The sequence below is a fragment of the Platalea leucorodia genome (genome assembly GCF_965183815.1).
Source record: "Platalea leucorodia genome assembly, chromosome: 7".
Taxonomy (NCBI): domain Eukaryota; kingdom Metazoa; phylum Chordata; class Aves; order Pelecaniformes; family Threskiornithidae; genus Platalea; species Platalea leucorodia.
The window spans coordinates 29,107,922-29,122,875 of record NC_138829.1 but is presented as its reverse complement, the minus strand read 5'-3'; the positions used below and the strand labels follow the sequence as shown (position 1 = coordinate 29,122,875).

General features: G+C 39.2%; 1 protein-coding gene across 4 annotated transcripts in view; it reads left to right on the top strand.

The window, feature by feature from the left end:
• Positions 1 to 14,954, top strand: part of PRORP (protein only RNase P catalytic subunit) — a 53,292-nt gene that overhangs the window by 15,433 nt on the left and 22,905 nt on the right. For 3 of the 4 annotated variants that reach the window (XM_082318603.1, XM_082318604.1, XM_082318602.1), the window contains one exon: positions 8,890 to 8,997. The exons of the other annotated variant lie outside the window; for it this stretch is intronic. In XM_082318603.1, coding sequence (XP_082174729.1) covers positions 8,890 to 8,997 — 108 coding nt within the window. The remainder of the gene's footprint in view (positions 1 to 8,889; positions 8,998 to 14,954) is intronic. 4 annotated transcript variants of the gene reach the window in all.

The window sequence follows — 14,954 nt, the reverse complement described above, 5'->3', positions numbered from 1 at the left end:
ATTATAAATTCAGGGCATATTTCTTTCCCTCGATTACCTCAGCGTTAGAGAATCTTTCTTGAGGGTGGGTCAGATCTTCTGGGGTGGTCCACAGTCCTCCTTTTCTCGATTCATATAGCAAGGAATGAGTTGGGATTTTGTTCAGGTCACTTGGTCTCCTTTGCCATCAAATGGTTATGCAGCAAAATTAGGCCACCCTGCAACACAAGAATGCTCCTTTCTTCCAGTCCACCGTCTAAACCTGTTTCATTGTCCTCAACAGTCTTTTCAAACTACTACTTTATCACCTCTGTATTTCAAAATTCTCCTAACATGATACATTCTTCATATTCTAGTTAGTGCTTGAATCAAGTAAGAAGAATCTGATTCTGATCTTATTTCTTTTTAAACACCAGTTGCTTGGTTAAAATACAGTTGCTCACCTTAACTTGTTTCCACTGTATACCATCTGAAGATCTTGCTAAGCAAAATACAAACGTGGTTTGTTGATGCAGTGATTTTTCTCAGATCTGTATCTTACTTACATTAGCTAGAACGTATAAGAAGAAAGAGAGAGAAATAGAAGAAATTGAAGAATTCCACCAAGGTTGAAGAACGGCATACCTTGATAAAGTATTTCTTTTTTCCTGTTCATTAGCTGATCACAGAGGCAGACAGGACCATAAACATGAAGTCAGAACAATAACTTTTAACTAAAGAATTAAACTAATCTGAATTATCTGAATAGCTGATTTTTAAGGAGATTATTTTATCAGGAACTTCTTGGACACACAGCCCTTTACTTGCAGCTCATGCATTCCACTAAGTAGGATCTTGAGACATGTTTACATAATGCAGACTACATACACTACCATCCTTTTTTTAAGTGTTCCCTGTCTCTGAATATTGCTAAGTTCTGTGATAATAATTCTAAAGTAAAATTAGTGTGAGCACGTGTTGATTTAAGACACTTTGAAATGTTACCTCTTGGAAGTTGAGCGTTATCGAATGGTCCTTCACTATTTGGTCCTTTGGTCCATTACCAAAGGTCCTTCTGAGTTGAGGAGCCAGTCTCCAGCTGTGGTCAAAGACAGATTCTTCTGATGCTGCAGAGGCCTATGTGGAATTGTCTAATATAGGGCTTCATTATAATTTATGATAATTAGAATAGCTTAACAAATTGTAATAATTTTATGTCATCTGTCCAATGCCTTATCTCTTAGGATTTGATTAGATTTGTTTTAGAACATCAGCAATTTGAGCAGATGTTTTCATTACACTATGATGACCATTTAAGTTCATACAGTTCCTCCAGAAATCTGTAAAATATAAGTGCACTTTCTTCCTATATTATGCATTGTTTCATCTTTCTGATGCTAAATTTAATTTGTTTTTTGTATTCGTCATTGGTTTGGCTTCTTCTGTGTCATCCCCTTTCCTAAATATCTGTAAAATATTTCATATATATGGGAATTAGTACAGAACTTTGAAAGATGCTGCTGATCTTTTAGCATGACCCTTTGTTTTTTCTTTTCTGCCTTTTTTTAATGCTATAACTACTTCAGTGTTTTAGTAGCTTGTTATGAAGTCTTGTGTCAGGTTTTTTGAAAATCTAATTAATGCCATCTGGTTCTATTTTACTTACTTTTTCATTGACACAAGGAAAGAATTTTGAGATACTCTTTTGCAAAAGGTGTGCACATTAAACTCTACCAGATCGTATTATTCCAGAGGGTTTGCACAATTTTTAGCGATCGGTTCAATCATAGTACAGTGTACAGATGCTGGGTGCATAGATTTATAATTCTCTGGATTGTTTCTAGAAATATTAAAATAGCAGTAGAGCATGTGGTGCCATTCAGTCCCCCAGAACAGTTGCTGTTTCTCTTGAGATTGCAAATATTAGTTAGCATAAGCATTTGGTGGCAGTGTGATTTTTTAAACTAGCGTAACTAGCCTTACCACCCTGCCAGCTGTTCATTCCTGCCCGCTTTGGCCCCTGCAAGCATGCCAGGAAACAAGCGAGCACAGTCCCCTGGTAAGCAGGGCACAAACCTAAGTGACAAAATAATGTTTTGTTTTCTTGTGGGTGTTTTTTCAGCTAGATCAGTTCCTTGTTCAGATTTGCTTCAAACATTTGTACCAGCATAGCAGAGAAAACAGCACGGAGGTCTGTCCGTCTGCCTGACACTCATGTCGCATTTTTCCACAGGGATATTACGGACTGTCTGTAATTAAGTGCTAGACTGCCTCACTTACTTGGGACGCTGTCTTTTCTATGAAGTTCATGATGCATTGCTTTTGTGTTATTCCATTGTCTTTCTATAATGCCCGTTACATTGTATTTAAGCATTCAAGTCAATCTTTTCCTGGTTTAGCACTCTGTTAGGTGGTTTGCCCTGAGAGGAAAAGGTTCCAAAATAGTGTTTTTAATTTTGAAAGCACCGTGAATTCAAAATATTTCTGCCTTTGCAAGGTTTGTTTGTTTGTTTGTTTTAAAAGAAAGCTTGGTATGGTCCCTTTCTATACTCTTGTACTTATGATGGCAGCCTTGCAAAGATGAGGGCATTTTTCCACTGAGGACAGCAGTACAAACTGCTTGTTCCTCCCTCCCCGTTAGGTGTGCTCAGGAAGGATGTTTCAGAAGCGTGCTGCCTGGATTGTTGCGGTCCAGGTTTTGCACTGGCCTTGTGACTGACCCTCTGCTGTCTGATGTAGGCGGGCAGGAGCAAGTCCCGTGAGAACACTGCCTGCCGGTGACCGAGGACGACGAACAGGCAACACAGAGCACACCTCAGCCAGGGTGTCAGTGCGCCTGCGAGTACCTTCCTGTTTGTGACCATCTCTGAAGGCTACAGCCACAGGAGTTTGTGACTCCTGGATTAGCTGTTAACTCTCGAAGCATGTAACAGAGGGCAAACAAATTGTACGCAGTCCAGAGTACATAGTGATACCATACACAATACTGAGAAAAGCCTTCCTGCTTAGAAGGGTTGAAGGGGATTTCCAAGCTTTGAAACTGTGGGGGAAATATTCAAACCCTTCAGGCATAGCAACAAACAGATTTAAGAGTGCTCCAACAAGGTGCCTTAAAAAAAATTGGCTGGATTTCAATTTGACAGCTGAATTTTATTTCTCACACTCTGATGCTCATTCCTGTGTTTTTCTTCTGATACCAAGAAACCTTGCTGAAAACAAAGCAACCCCCATCACTTTGTATTTTATGAAACTGTTGAAAAGTGAATGTTTTCACTTCTCTAAAAGCTGCTCTTATGGTGCTGAAAAACACCCTGTTTGATAACAAGGATAGTTACATAATAGTTAAGTGCAGTATAATATTCTGTTAATTAGAATTTGCTCTTTCCTTGTACTTGAGTATATTGCCATTTAATACAGAGAGGGGAAGCACTACTTTTTCTGTTGTACAAAGCTTAAACTATTGTTAATGCTTCTGGAAACAATACGTGTTGAATACTGTAGTGTTGCACTTTGTCATTTGACTTTAGTGTCTCTCCACCATTTCTGATGAGTGAGCATAAACTTTATTGTTTAGAAGAAGTGACAAGCAAGCAGCCTTTTCTACAATAATTTTCATAGGTTTTGGTAGGGTTTTTTTCTTTCTTTTTTTTTTTTTTTTCTTTTTTTTTAAAATTCCGTGTGTTGGCATGAACGTAATAGCCTTTCTTGTATTTAAAAGTCCTCTATGGATTTGCTCATGTATCTCCTTTGTATGTTTTATTACTTTGGTTTTTGGCATTTAGATCAAGTAGACATTTTGGATTGTTGAAGAATTTGAGCAATACCGTGATTTTTATTTCTAGTTGCCAACGTATTTCCTATTTAGGCTTGAGGAGAAAAAATGCTCAAGTGATCTAACCTTTCTGTGATCTGAAACTTGTCATACCCTTAGATCTGTTATAGACATTAAAATGATTTCAAAATGCTCATTTTAATTACTCTCCTTTCTCTTATCAAAGGACATGCTTGTTTAGCTATGTTTTCTTTGTTTTGTCTTCAGTTGTAATGTTTATTTCTATGTTATGTATTTAACATAGTAAATCTGTAAATACTGATAATGAATTCCTCCCCTCATTTTTGTTGTGCTCTTGAGGCTTGTAGTCTGTGTGTGCAGTGGTATTGGAAGAAAAACATACATTTCTGTTTATAAATGTATTTACAGAAGTTGAAATAGTATTAATACTCTTACAGAAAAGTCCTATTTTCAGATTTTTTACTACTGCTATTTCAAATATTATTGGCTGTGTAAGCCAGACTTTTGAAGCCTAAGGTCACACTTTTCTTAAAAAAAACCATTTTTTAAACAAATGGTTTAAAATAGCAAAACCAATCTTTTTTCTTTCTTTCTTTTTCAAACAATAATTCCTATACTTCTGTGTTTTAAAACCGACCTGTATCTCTTGTTTTGCTATAGTACCCCAGGTTGAGAGATAAATCTCAAAATGCTGTAGTTTCACAATCCAGTCAGTTAGCATAGCTAGAACTACCTATGGGAAAAGGTGATCCCAGTAGTCTCTGCTTGCTACCAGCCTCATTCTTATTCCATGTCCTGGCTGCATTTTCATGCCAGGACAAACCTCTGTGCTCTGACCTGAACAAGGGGACTGGTGCAGGCTGAAGACTGTTACATTGGCTCAGTTCACGTTGGCTCAGTTCAGCTACTTCAGTCTTTCTCCTTGTGCCAATAAATGTGTGTGCGTAGGTAGAGGGGGGAGCAAGGCTAGGAATGAATGGCTGAGGGAAGGGAGAAGGTAGAAACACCACTTTCTGTGGCAGCACCAGTACATACCAGTATAAAATGATGATGACTCATGCGCTATTTCACCCAGTTGGTGTGGAATACCAAAAAAATGCGAGACTGATTTGTGCTTTTGCCAAGACTTGAGCCACCCACATGCTAGTGGTTAAACACAAAGTTATTTTAAATGTCTAATTCTTCAGGTCAAGATAAATTCCATCATGGGTTTGTTATGGCTGGCATAACATGTTATGGCTGGCATTTCTAACGGTTGCGTAGTTGGCATTCCCCTATTTTCCCAGCTAGGCAATGAATGAAATCAGGTGGGTTTTTTAAAATTCCCATTTTCTTTTGTACATGGTGTTAAGCAGGGTATCACTGAAGCCTCCCGTGAGCACCCCGCTGCATTGCGCGTATTGCTGCTGCAGGGAGGCGTGTTCACGTGGTGCACGGGCTGTTGGGGGAACACTTGCAGTGAGGTAACAGCCTTGCTGTATTGCAACACCTTTCTGTGGCTCCCAAGCATTAAGGGGGTCATGTCAATAAGCAATGCTGGATGTGTTTTTTAAAGTTTTTTCCCTTCAGTTGCCAACTCTGTTGAAGCAAGTTTGAGTAGCATTTTCAAGGCTGGGAGAATGGACTTTTTCTCAGAAACTTTGTGAGATTAACCTGGTCAGAACAAGTTAGAAATCAGTGTAAGGTTTGCTGTGTTTGTTTCAGTGCTGTTACAGAGAGAGAGATGTTTCACTACTTGTTGGCGTGTTGAAGGGATTCATCAGCAGTGCCCCTTGTCGTGTTCAGCAGGAAGTTTCCATGTAAATATTCCTGTGGCATACGCAGGGCTGTATGTAGATCACACGTTGTAGCCTCCATTTGGAAGGGGAAGCCTTTGTGAATAGCTCACTTTTTTTTTTTTTTGGCTAAACCAACCTTCACCTTGTCGTTGTACTGCATTGATGATTATTGTGACTGGCTTCTCTTGATCAGCTGTACCCTAGCTGCAGTTGTGCTCTACTTCATTTACTGTTTATAAAGAAGATCTTCAATTTCTTCTTACAGTTGGCTAGTGAGGGAAATATCTTTAGAGAATTATGGGTGAATCATCTCTTTATTACTGTGGCTGTAAGTAGGATCTGCATAAAATCCAGCCAAATCCCGATCTTTGAAAGATCAGCATCATTTGAATTGTATACCTTCTCTCTTATAGTGTAAGTCTATGTATGTTTGAATAACCTTTTGTATTGCACCTGGATGATGTAGCCTGCTACTTATTCCCAAGCTTTGCCCTTTTCCTTCCCTATGTCCGGAGAGGATGGGAAATACGGTGACTCAGAGACTGTCTCTCGGGAGAGCAGACCTGGATCTTCTTTATGGTTTTTTATGTTGTTTTTTTTTTTTTTTCTGGAGAGGGAAAGGAGCACTTGTGTGTGTTGCTGGGGAAATACGAATGGCGAGGAGAAAATGAACAAATCCTTGGGGATTTTCAGTCTGTCTAAGGCTTTTCACTGGAGTCTTCTGTATTTGGTGACATAAATTAAACTTGGCCATTTGTCTTCTGCACTTAGTCTGCTGTTAACTCCTCATCTCCCTGTGTGGATAAGAGTCTCCTGTGGCAGCAAACTTTCTCTCGCTACTGTATTGCACAGTTTACTGGTGGTGAGGCAAAACAATTGAGCAGATCTGGGAGTCTGGCAGGGGCATGCTGTCAAGCATCTGTTGAGAATGGAGTAGGAGACGTGGCCAGGAGGAGATGGCTGGGAAAGGTGGGGTGGCCAAGGGAATGACGCTGAAAAGGCTTCAGCTTCTCCCCAGATCCAAAAGTAAACGCCAGAGAGCCAGGAGCTGGCTTCTGAGAGGTGCTGAGCCCATCCTGGTGCCTCTCAGCAGGACCCTGCTGGCAGCTCCTGCTCCATCTGCCCTGCTGGGAGAGGAGAGGGAGCCAAGCAGAGAGTGGGCAGAGGGGAGCACTGACCCACTGAACTCCTCTGCTGCTCCCCCAACTCGTGCTGTGCTGTTCCCTTGACAAAGCACTCTACTCCGCCCGTCAGGGAAAACCCATCCCTTCAAGAACTGCTGTAGAACTATTGTCACTTGAAATAAAATACCACTTTAAAAATTCTCCACAAAGTGTTTGTTTTGTATTGAACTTAGCCCTTGAAGAAAAGATTACATGTACATTATACTTTATAAAAATGTCTGCTTGACTGTAACCATGTTACTTCAAATAATGTTGGCATTAGGAAAATAATGCTCTATTGGATTGCTTACCATGCATTTTCATCTGCTTCCACTTTCTTTTGTCTTTTCCATTTTCACTCATCTTTGTCTCCAAACTCTCCTATTTTACCTTCATTTGGTCTGTGTGTGTTTTCCTTCTTTTTATCCTTCCCACATTTCAGACAGCCATCCAGTACTACAGTGCTGACTCATCTTACTTTGAACCATGGGGAAGTCCACTGGATGGCATAAGCCCAGAAGTCAGGAATCCTTGTTGTTTGGTTTTGCGTTTATTTCTCCTCCCGCTTCCTGCCACCGGCTTTGCTAGGGACTTCCTTTCTGTGTCTTGGTGTCCCTGTCAGATGGCAATGAAAATATTTATTCATCTATATAAAACACATTGAGACTGGGGCTGGGGGGCAGGGGGAAACACTTCACAAGTGCCGACAATTTCTTTTTGTCTGAGATGATCATTTGTTGCCGAGCTTTTTGTACTTTCTCAACAATAACATTTATTTAAGCCATGGAGAAATGAAAGATCACATAAAAGGCAATTGATTCTGGTGGTGCTAGACTGAGCCCTGTGTTGTCTGTGTTCTCATCGGTGTGCTTTTGACCAGTACACCTCTGTTCACTTGGAAATTATACCTGAAATTTTAACCTCTGAGTGAGGCATCCTTATCTCACTTGGTTGCTTTGTACTCTTAATACAAGTAACCCTTTTCCTACTATAATTTGTCATAAGCATTCTGACGAAATTTGAAGGTGGTGATCATTTATTATTGTCTGACATCAATGTATTTTCTGGACAAATAAATTCTTTCCTTCATTCCTTTCTCCAAGGAAGAATTGTATGTGCTGTATAGGTTTTTTTTGGGGGCACTGAGGGGATGTTTTTTCTTTAGATATATATTGCTATATGACTACACGGGAGAAGGCACAATTAGAAAAGTGCTTCTTGAATTTTGAGCAGAAGACATGAAATTTGCAATTGTTTTGAGTTCCTACGAAAGTTCATTTATAACTTTGGGCTGTGAAACCTCTGTTACCTGATAAATAAGTCTTACCTGTTACTAGAAAGGTCATTTATGAGACCGGGATACTGCTCACCAGGATGGATTAGGGTTCCTGTGCCTATTAAAAACAGTCAGAAGCAGGAAGTAGAAACTTAATGCAAAAGCACTAAATCTTTCCTCAAAAATCAAGGCAGAAATTCCTGAAGATTTTATTATTACTTTGTATTCTGTTATCCTCCTATGGGGTCCCAAGCCTAAAGCAATTGTGGTTTTCCCTCTGTTGGAAAAACTGGATGGGTGCTGTTGGTTTGCTCAATCACTGCATTTGTGACCTAGTAAGAAAGTTTATAGTTTTGCTAGCTTTAAAGCTGTGTATTTCTCACAAATGGAGTGCTGTGTTTCTAAACGAATGTTTATTTAAATATAGGTCTGTTATTCAAAGACTGGCATTCAGAGATTTCAGAATTCTTACAGAGAAACTAAATAAAATGCTTATTTTACATTTGGAAATGTTAAGAGTTAGTGATAGTGTCACAGTCTACTAGTATGTAAAGTTGCTTTGTTTTGCAGCTGTTGTGTAACAATGACTATAGGATGTATCTTTATAAAAGTCTACAGTTTGGACTATAATTTTGAAAATCTGGATGACTGTAAAGTTTTGGTTTTTGGTTGTAATGTAATTTAATATTATATTGGAAGTATCTGCTGTAGCACTTCTGTCTTTTAAAGATTTTTTTTTTTTTTTTTTTTCCCGGTGGTTGCTTTAGCAAATATGTAAGTAAAGATGTGAAGTGTAGCCAACGAAGGAAAAGTGAGAGATTTAGGCTTTGTTTCTTTTTTTTAATAAAAAATGAATTAAATCTGTTTCTGTTAAACTCAACATATTCTTTCCCCATTTGTTTATTTATTTATTTATTTCAGGAATTTGAAGCCTTTCAAACGTTTGTGGAAAATCGATTTCCGTATGATATTGTCATTGATGGACTCAATGTTTCCCACATAAAACCCAGAAAGATGCAGTGTGAAAATGTGAGTGCTGGTTAAATATTCATTAAGAGTTTTTTGTATGCTTAGGCTGACTGTAAAACAATTAGTGTCTCATTATTACTTATCCTCTTGAGAAACTGATCAAACAGTTTTGTTGCACATGTTACAATGAAGTTTGAAGCGTTATTTAGACTTCACAAACTAAAAATGATCAGTGGGAAGATGGTTCTTCTTACATATTTGACTGTATTAGCTGTAAACAATCATACCTAAATTTCCCCGTGGATGCAATGCTCATAGTTACAGCTAAGTTATTGATAATAACATTATTAGGACGTATGTTGTGCGAGTGTGTATGTTTTCATAATAATAGGGATTTGGGGGAACAGAGTGAATCTACCACATAGAAAATCTGGTCTAAGGTAGTAAGAGTTCTTCTTAAAATAACCTCTTACTTAGTTCAAACCACATCCTGTACAAGCTTAAACTTTATTTCACTTCCTATTGCCTTAAGCATTTGAGTCCTGTTCTTACAAGGGCAGCTAAAACTGGCTTCAGTTCTTTCCACTTGGTGATTTTTAGAAGAATAATCCTGATTTTTTACCGATACCTATTCTTGAGAATGCTTGGCACTGCACTTTAGCATTTTGCTAAGAAATGGCTTAAGAGTTTTTTTTTGTCAATCAAATATTTACTTTAAATTTGCAATAATGAAGTAGCTGCTCACATGTATTCCAAAGCCAGAATTTAAATTTTCACGCTCTTGAAATTAAAACTAAGTTATAAATGAGCTTGATAATAAAGGAAGTAATTTACTTCTAGTAATTACAAGAAGTATGTTTTTGTTCTGAGAACCACTATAAAACTATTCTTAAGAAGCAGGATATGCTTTCATATATGTAGATAAAAGCAGCTGAGCTAGGGAGGTTAGCTAAACTTGCTGAAAGATGTTTGTTTGAGAGCTGCAGTGAAGTTTCATGAGATACTGGCTCACAAAGAGGGTACTTTCCTTACTATGAAAACAGAAAAGGAAGTTTACAAGTTGTTTGCATGGGATCAGTGAGGAAGTGTTGATTATCTGAGAAGAATGCCAGGCAGCATGTAGTGGCACAGTGTTTTAAGACTTAGAAAGACAGATCTATTCTCCCAAAGAAGGGGAAGAGAAACGAACCTTCTTCCTCAGTGCATGCCTGTCCTGGTGTGGCAACACTGAACAGGATCCTAAATGCTCTGTAAAAGCTGGAAGCAATGGAGAGAAGAGCCAGCCTGGTTTTGCAGAATAATTACTGCTGATTTCTGATCAGAAATCGTACTACAAGGTATTAGCATGCTGAGCAGCATAAACTGCCTTTGAGTGCCTCCTTAGCTTCTGCTGTATTGGGATCCATGATGCCAGGCAGCTCCAGAAGGACCGTATGGAGGCATCAACTTTCCATTTAGGTTGTTCCATATAGATACAGGTCAGATCTCTCTTGAATCCCAGGTGTTTACAGATTAGGAGGATTTTTAGGAAGATCTGCCTTTCCTTCCTGCGCAACAGAACAGTAACTTGGGCTCACCCCATCTTACCTCCAGAAGAAGATTCTCTTGGCTAAAATTTACTTGTTCTATGAGTTATGTTGCTGTTAATTATTATTGCATTTTGTCATGCACAAAAAATGTTAATCACTGGAGCCTCTGCCAGCTAGTCTTTTGCTGCTCCTGTTATCTGGATACTGTTTTTGAGAGTGTGGAGTCATTACATGAGATAGGATTGACATGCCCATTACTCCTGCCTTGTACCTGTAGATATTCACTTGCTGGATAGTACCTTTTTGGGCATGGGAAGTGTATATTTGCACTCTAAGCAACAAAATAGCCCCTTCCCTGCCCAAAAGAAATAATCTTCCAGGCATATGAACTACTAAAGACTTTTTCCTGTATTGAGCCTCTCTATTCATTGAGATAGTTTTAAATTATTTTTTATGATAGATGTCTTTATGCATGAATACAGTATTAACTATTGAGTTTACAGGTTTTTCCAACTGGAAACATTATTTAAATGCAAGATCATGCTGGATGCTAGCGAATCCTGTTTTATTTCTTCATGACTCCGAACTCCTGTGTTGTAACATGTCAGGAAAGGACTGTGTCTTTGTTCTTATTTTGGATACATGTGACAAGAATCATGTGTTCTTGTTTTCTTACTCTTTTTTTTCAAGATTGCTAAAAACAGAAAAAAAAAAAAAAACAAACCACACCCACAAAGCAGAGAAATCCTTTCTTCTGTCTCCAAGCTTTTCTTCCAGATGAGTGAAGGGAAGGCCACAGGAATCTCTGTATATGTTGCTTTCCTGGTGCTGCTGCCAAGTAGTCCCCATCTGTGAATGCTGACCTCTGTGAACACTGTAGTCTGTCCTTTGAGGGCTGACTCTGCCACAAAACATCCTCTTTTGGAGGCTGCTATCCTCGTGCCAGAGGCAGCTGAGTGGAACATGTGGAGTGGCAGGTCTGGGGCATTCACAGCCTGCCTTATTAAACTCTTCAGCGTACATAGGGAAACGTAGTGCAGAACTGAGAGGATGGAGAGGAGAAATAAATGCAAGAGAAGCTGGCGGCAGAGCACGAAGGATGGAAAAAAGCTAAGAGTGCAGGTTGCTGAGGTCAAGCTGGCTGGCTAGGACAGCATGACTGGCCCATCTTGAAGAAGTGGGGCATGCTGTGACTTGTTAGTGACCTCTTCTGTTCGACTTGAGAAATAATAATAAAGGAGCAGTATTTCCAAGGACCTGTGTTGAAACCTGCCCAACCTGCGTTTTACTTGTCAAAAACCTAAATTATTTTATTATTATTATTATTATTATTACTCCGGGTGGGAGTCAGTCTATGCTCTTTTCAAGGGTTCATTACTGCAGCTGTTGGACCCAGTCAGGATATTGTTTTATAAACTTTTCTGTTCCAGTGTATAGTATAGTATGCAGCGATGGTTGACAGAGAAAATGAGATTGTTGCTTTCCATTTATAGCACACTGTAAGTGTTACTATGTGCAAGTTGTTAGGTTTTTTGGACCATGTCCCTTATGTGATTTAAAGAGAATAGCAAAATAAAGGGCATTGTTAAACACAGGAGAAGGCCCAAGATTTATGTGACAATAATATGGTAACTTAAATGCATTCTATTCTGTATTTAAATTTAACAAAAAATATTCTCCCACTTTTTGATTTAGCTTTAAGAACTGCAGCTGTTTTGCTGAAGGCCAACTCTAGCTAACTCTTAGTCATATGATTAAAATAAGAAAACACTGATAAAATATTCCTTTCTTTTTTCAAACATCCTAACATTTGTAATTCCATTTAGGCATTCCTTAGGCATCTTGGGAAGGGGCTGGGTTGTGTGAACAAGGCACGAGTACCTTGAGGGATGAGAAGAGAAGGAAAAAAAACAGAAGTTGAGGGAATAATTTTTACCCATTTAATCCCCAAAGTGTTCTGACATTCTGGAAAACTAGATCTGTGACTTCCAGTAGCCCCAGGCAACTTCAGTCCTCTCAGCCAGCGCTTACTTAGCAGATCATCATGAATATTATTGACTTGGCAGATTTACAGGAAAATTCTGTGGCAATTTCTCTAGTATATGACACTGGTTTGTAATTACAATCCCCTTTTTTTCCAGGTTGGTTTTATACTAGGTCTGTTTCCTGGTACAAATCACCAGGTGGCTGCATCAATTACTGACAAACAGAGGAGGTTGCACGAGGGTGGGAACAAAGATTTTTGAGGGTTAGGGAATGGTGATATCATCTGTTTTGAAGGCACTGCACACACAGTGACGGTAAAACTGCAACACTGGACATTAGCCAGCACCTCTTTTCAACCCTTTGCTTCCTTACTGCAGCATTTTAAATTAGACATTAAAGTTGACCCCTAATTAAAAGATATTATAGAATGGAAATTATTTTTGCTATGTAATCCAGGCAATAGAAACAAACTCCCATAAAGTCTAAAATCATTCAGTCTTGTCTTTTTCCATTTTTTGTGCATTCTGCTGCTGTTTAAGACTGTACCTGGTGCATATTTGCCTTGTTGAGCCAGTCACTGTTTGTACTGCAACCATGGTAGTTTATGAGCTGAGATATCCTTGCAGTTTAACTAAGCAAAGTTGATTCAGGCTGTATCATGACGTTGAGTTAATCCTTTCCTCTAGATGTATCTAATTACATAAATCCTTAGCCAGCACAATGACATTTGGTACTCTCTGTCCTCTGCTGCCGTAACTCTCTGTAGTGCCCCCACCTTTCACCTTGTAAAGGTCAAGAGCGGGAATTTCCACATGCTAATTGTCCAGTTCTCTTATTCAACACAAACTGTTACATCATTCTTAAATGTATTTTTCCTGTTTATCATAATTTTCTGTAGAAGTATTCCTTGGAAGTGAGGGAGAATCCAAGTGCAGGCAGGATATCTAGGCTCTGGAGCATCTCACTTTGCTTGCAGGAGAGGAGTGAGGGAGCTACGCTCCAGCCACCCTGAGACTGTAACAGGCCGGGGTTGGGGGTGAGAGAGGGGTGAGGGAGCACGATCAGCAAGCGCAATTTAAAGAGTACATCGCTATTTTTCATTTACATTGAGATTGGTATATTGTAAATGAGGTATGCAGCCAGCTCCTTTTTTAGCTCTACCCATCTGGTGTTAGACGTAACTGAATATAGATTTCAAATGTGTGTTGGATCAAAGCTAACTCACAATTCCCTTCTTCAAACAGTTTGGCAGTTGGGGTCAGCTCTGCCCTAACTTCACCCTCACTAATCTCTGTATTGAACTCAGACATCTAAAAGATTGGTAAAATAGTTCCAGATTGAGTTCCTTGAGGCTGACAATGCACAAAGGAATAGTTTTTGCTCTTGGCGCATAGTTCAAAGTGGTTGTTCCCAAACTTAATCAGCATTTCTATAAATGGACTACGTAAGTTCATATATTTCCCATGTAAATTACAGTAGGCCTGTACAACAGCTGACGAAGCCAGATCCTTGCTGTTCCCCTCCCATCCCATCCCAGTCTGATGGCAGCAGCTGGCATGCCACCCCTACCACACCTCCCGCTTGCAGCAGCAGTCAGCTTCTGCCAGCAAAGCCACCAGACCTGCCCTCCTGCCCCTCTCACAGGCTGCCACAAAAAGCTGTGCTTTTTCGGGGTGCTCTGTGACAGGCGGAGGGGACAGGACATGCCTTGCAGCTATTTCTTGTCTCTTCCAGGGAAAAAGCAGCAGACTTGTTGAGTGGATGCTGCTCTCTGAATTGGAGAAGGATTCTTTGACTAAATGAATTGTGTGGTCGCAAGTAGCATAGTAATCATGTGTGAACAGATTATTGCATTTTGATTTTCCATATGTTAAATATTTTTAAAATAATATTTATCAAGGGGATTCAAAGTTTAAAACTAATATTATAGTTTTAGTTATTCTACTGGTTCTGTAGTAGTTATTCCTGGACTCCCTGCCTATGGAAAAGAGTGGGTAGAGGGAGGTTGCAGCCTTGAAGGGAAAGCTGGGAGTGAGAAAAAAGTTTCATGAGGATAGAGGAGAAAACCAGGTTGTAGGATACTAGTCTACAGGAAAATGGTGAATGATCGTGTTAAATTTTTGAAAAACGCCCAACTATGGCCACTGAATTGAAGAACCTTGATGAATTACGCTGTGTAAATTCAGCTCAGAACCATCATTTTGGTATGCACTTTATTCACATTTTCAAGGCTCATTTTTTAAATATAAAGACAAATGTCAAGACAAAAATAATAACTCTTCAAATGAAGTTAAAGTTAAAAAAAGAGGGAAAAAAAACAGAAACGGGGACCTATGACCCATCATTCTCTTGGGTTAGTAACCCAAATCAGTTTTGAAGCATAATTTTGTTTCTTTGAAATCTCTTCCCTTGTGCCTATAAATCCTCTATCATGAAAAAAGGGGGGAAAAAAGTATTGGAGCTTATAGGGTTTGAGGAAAATAGTAAGTAAAACTTTCTCTC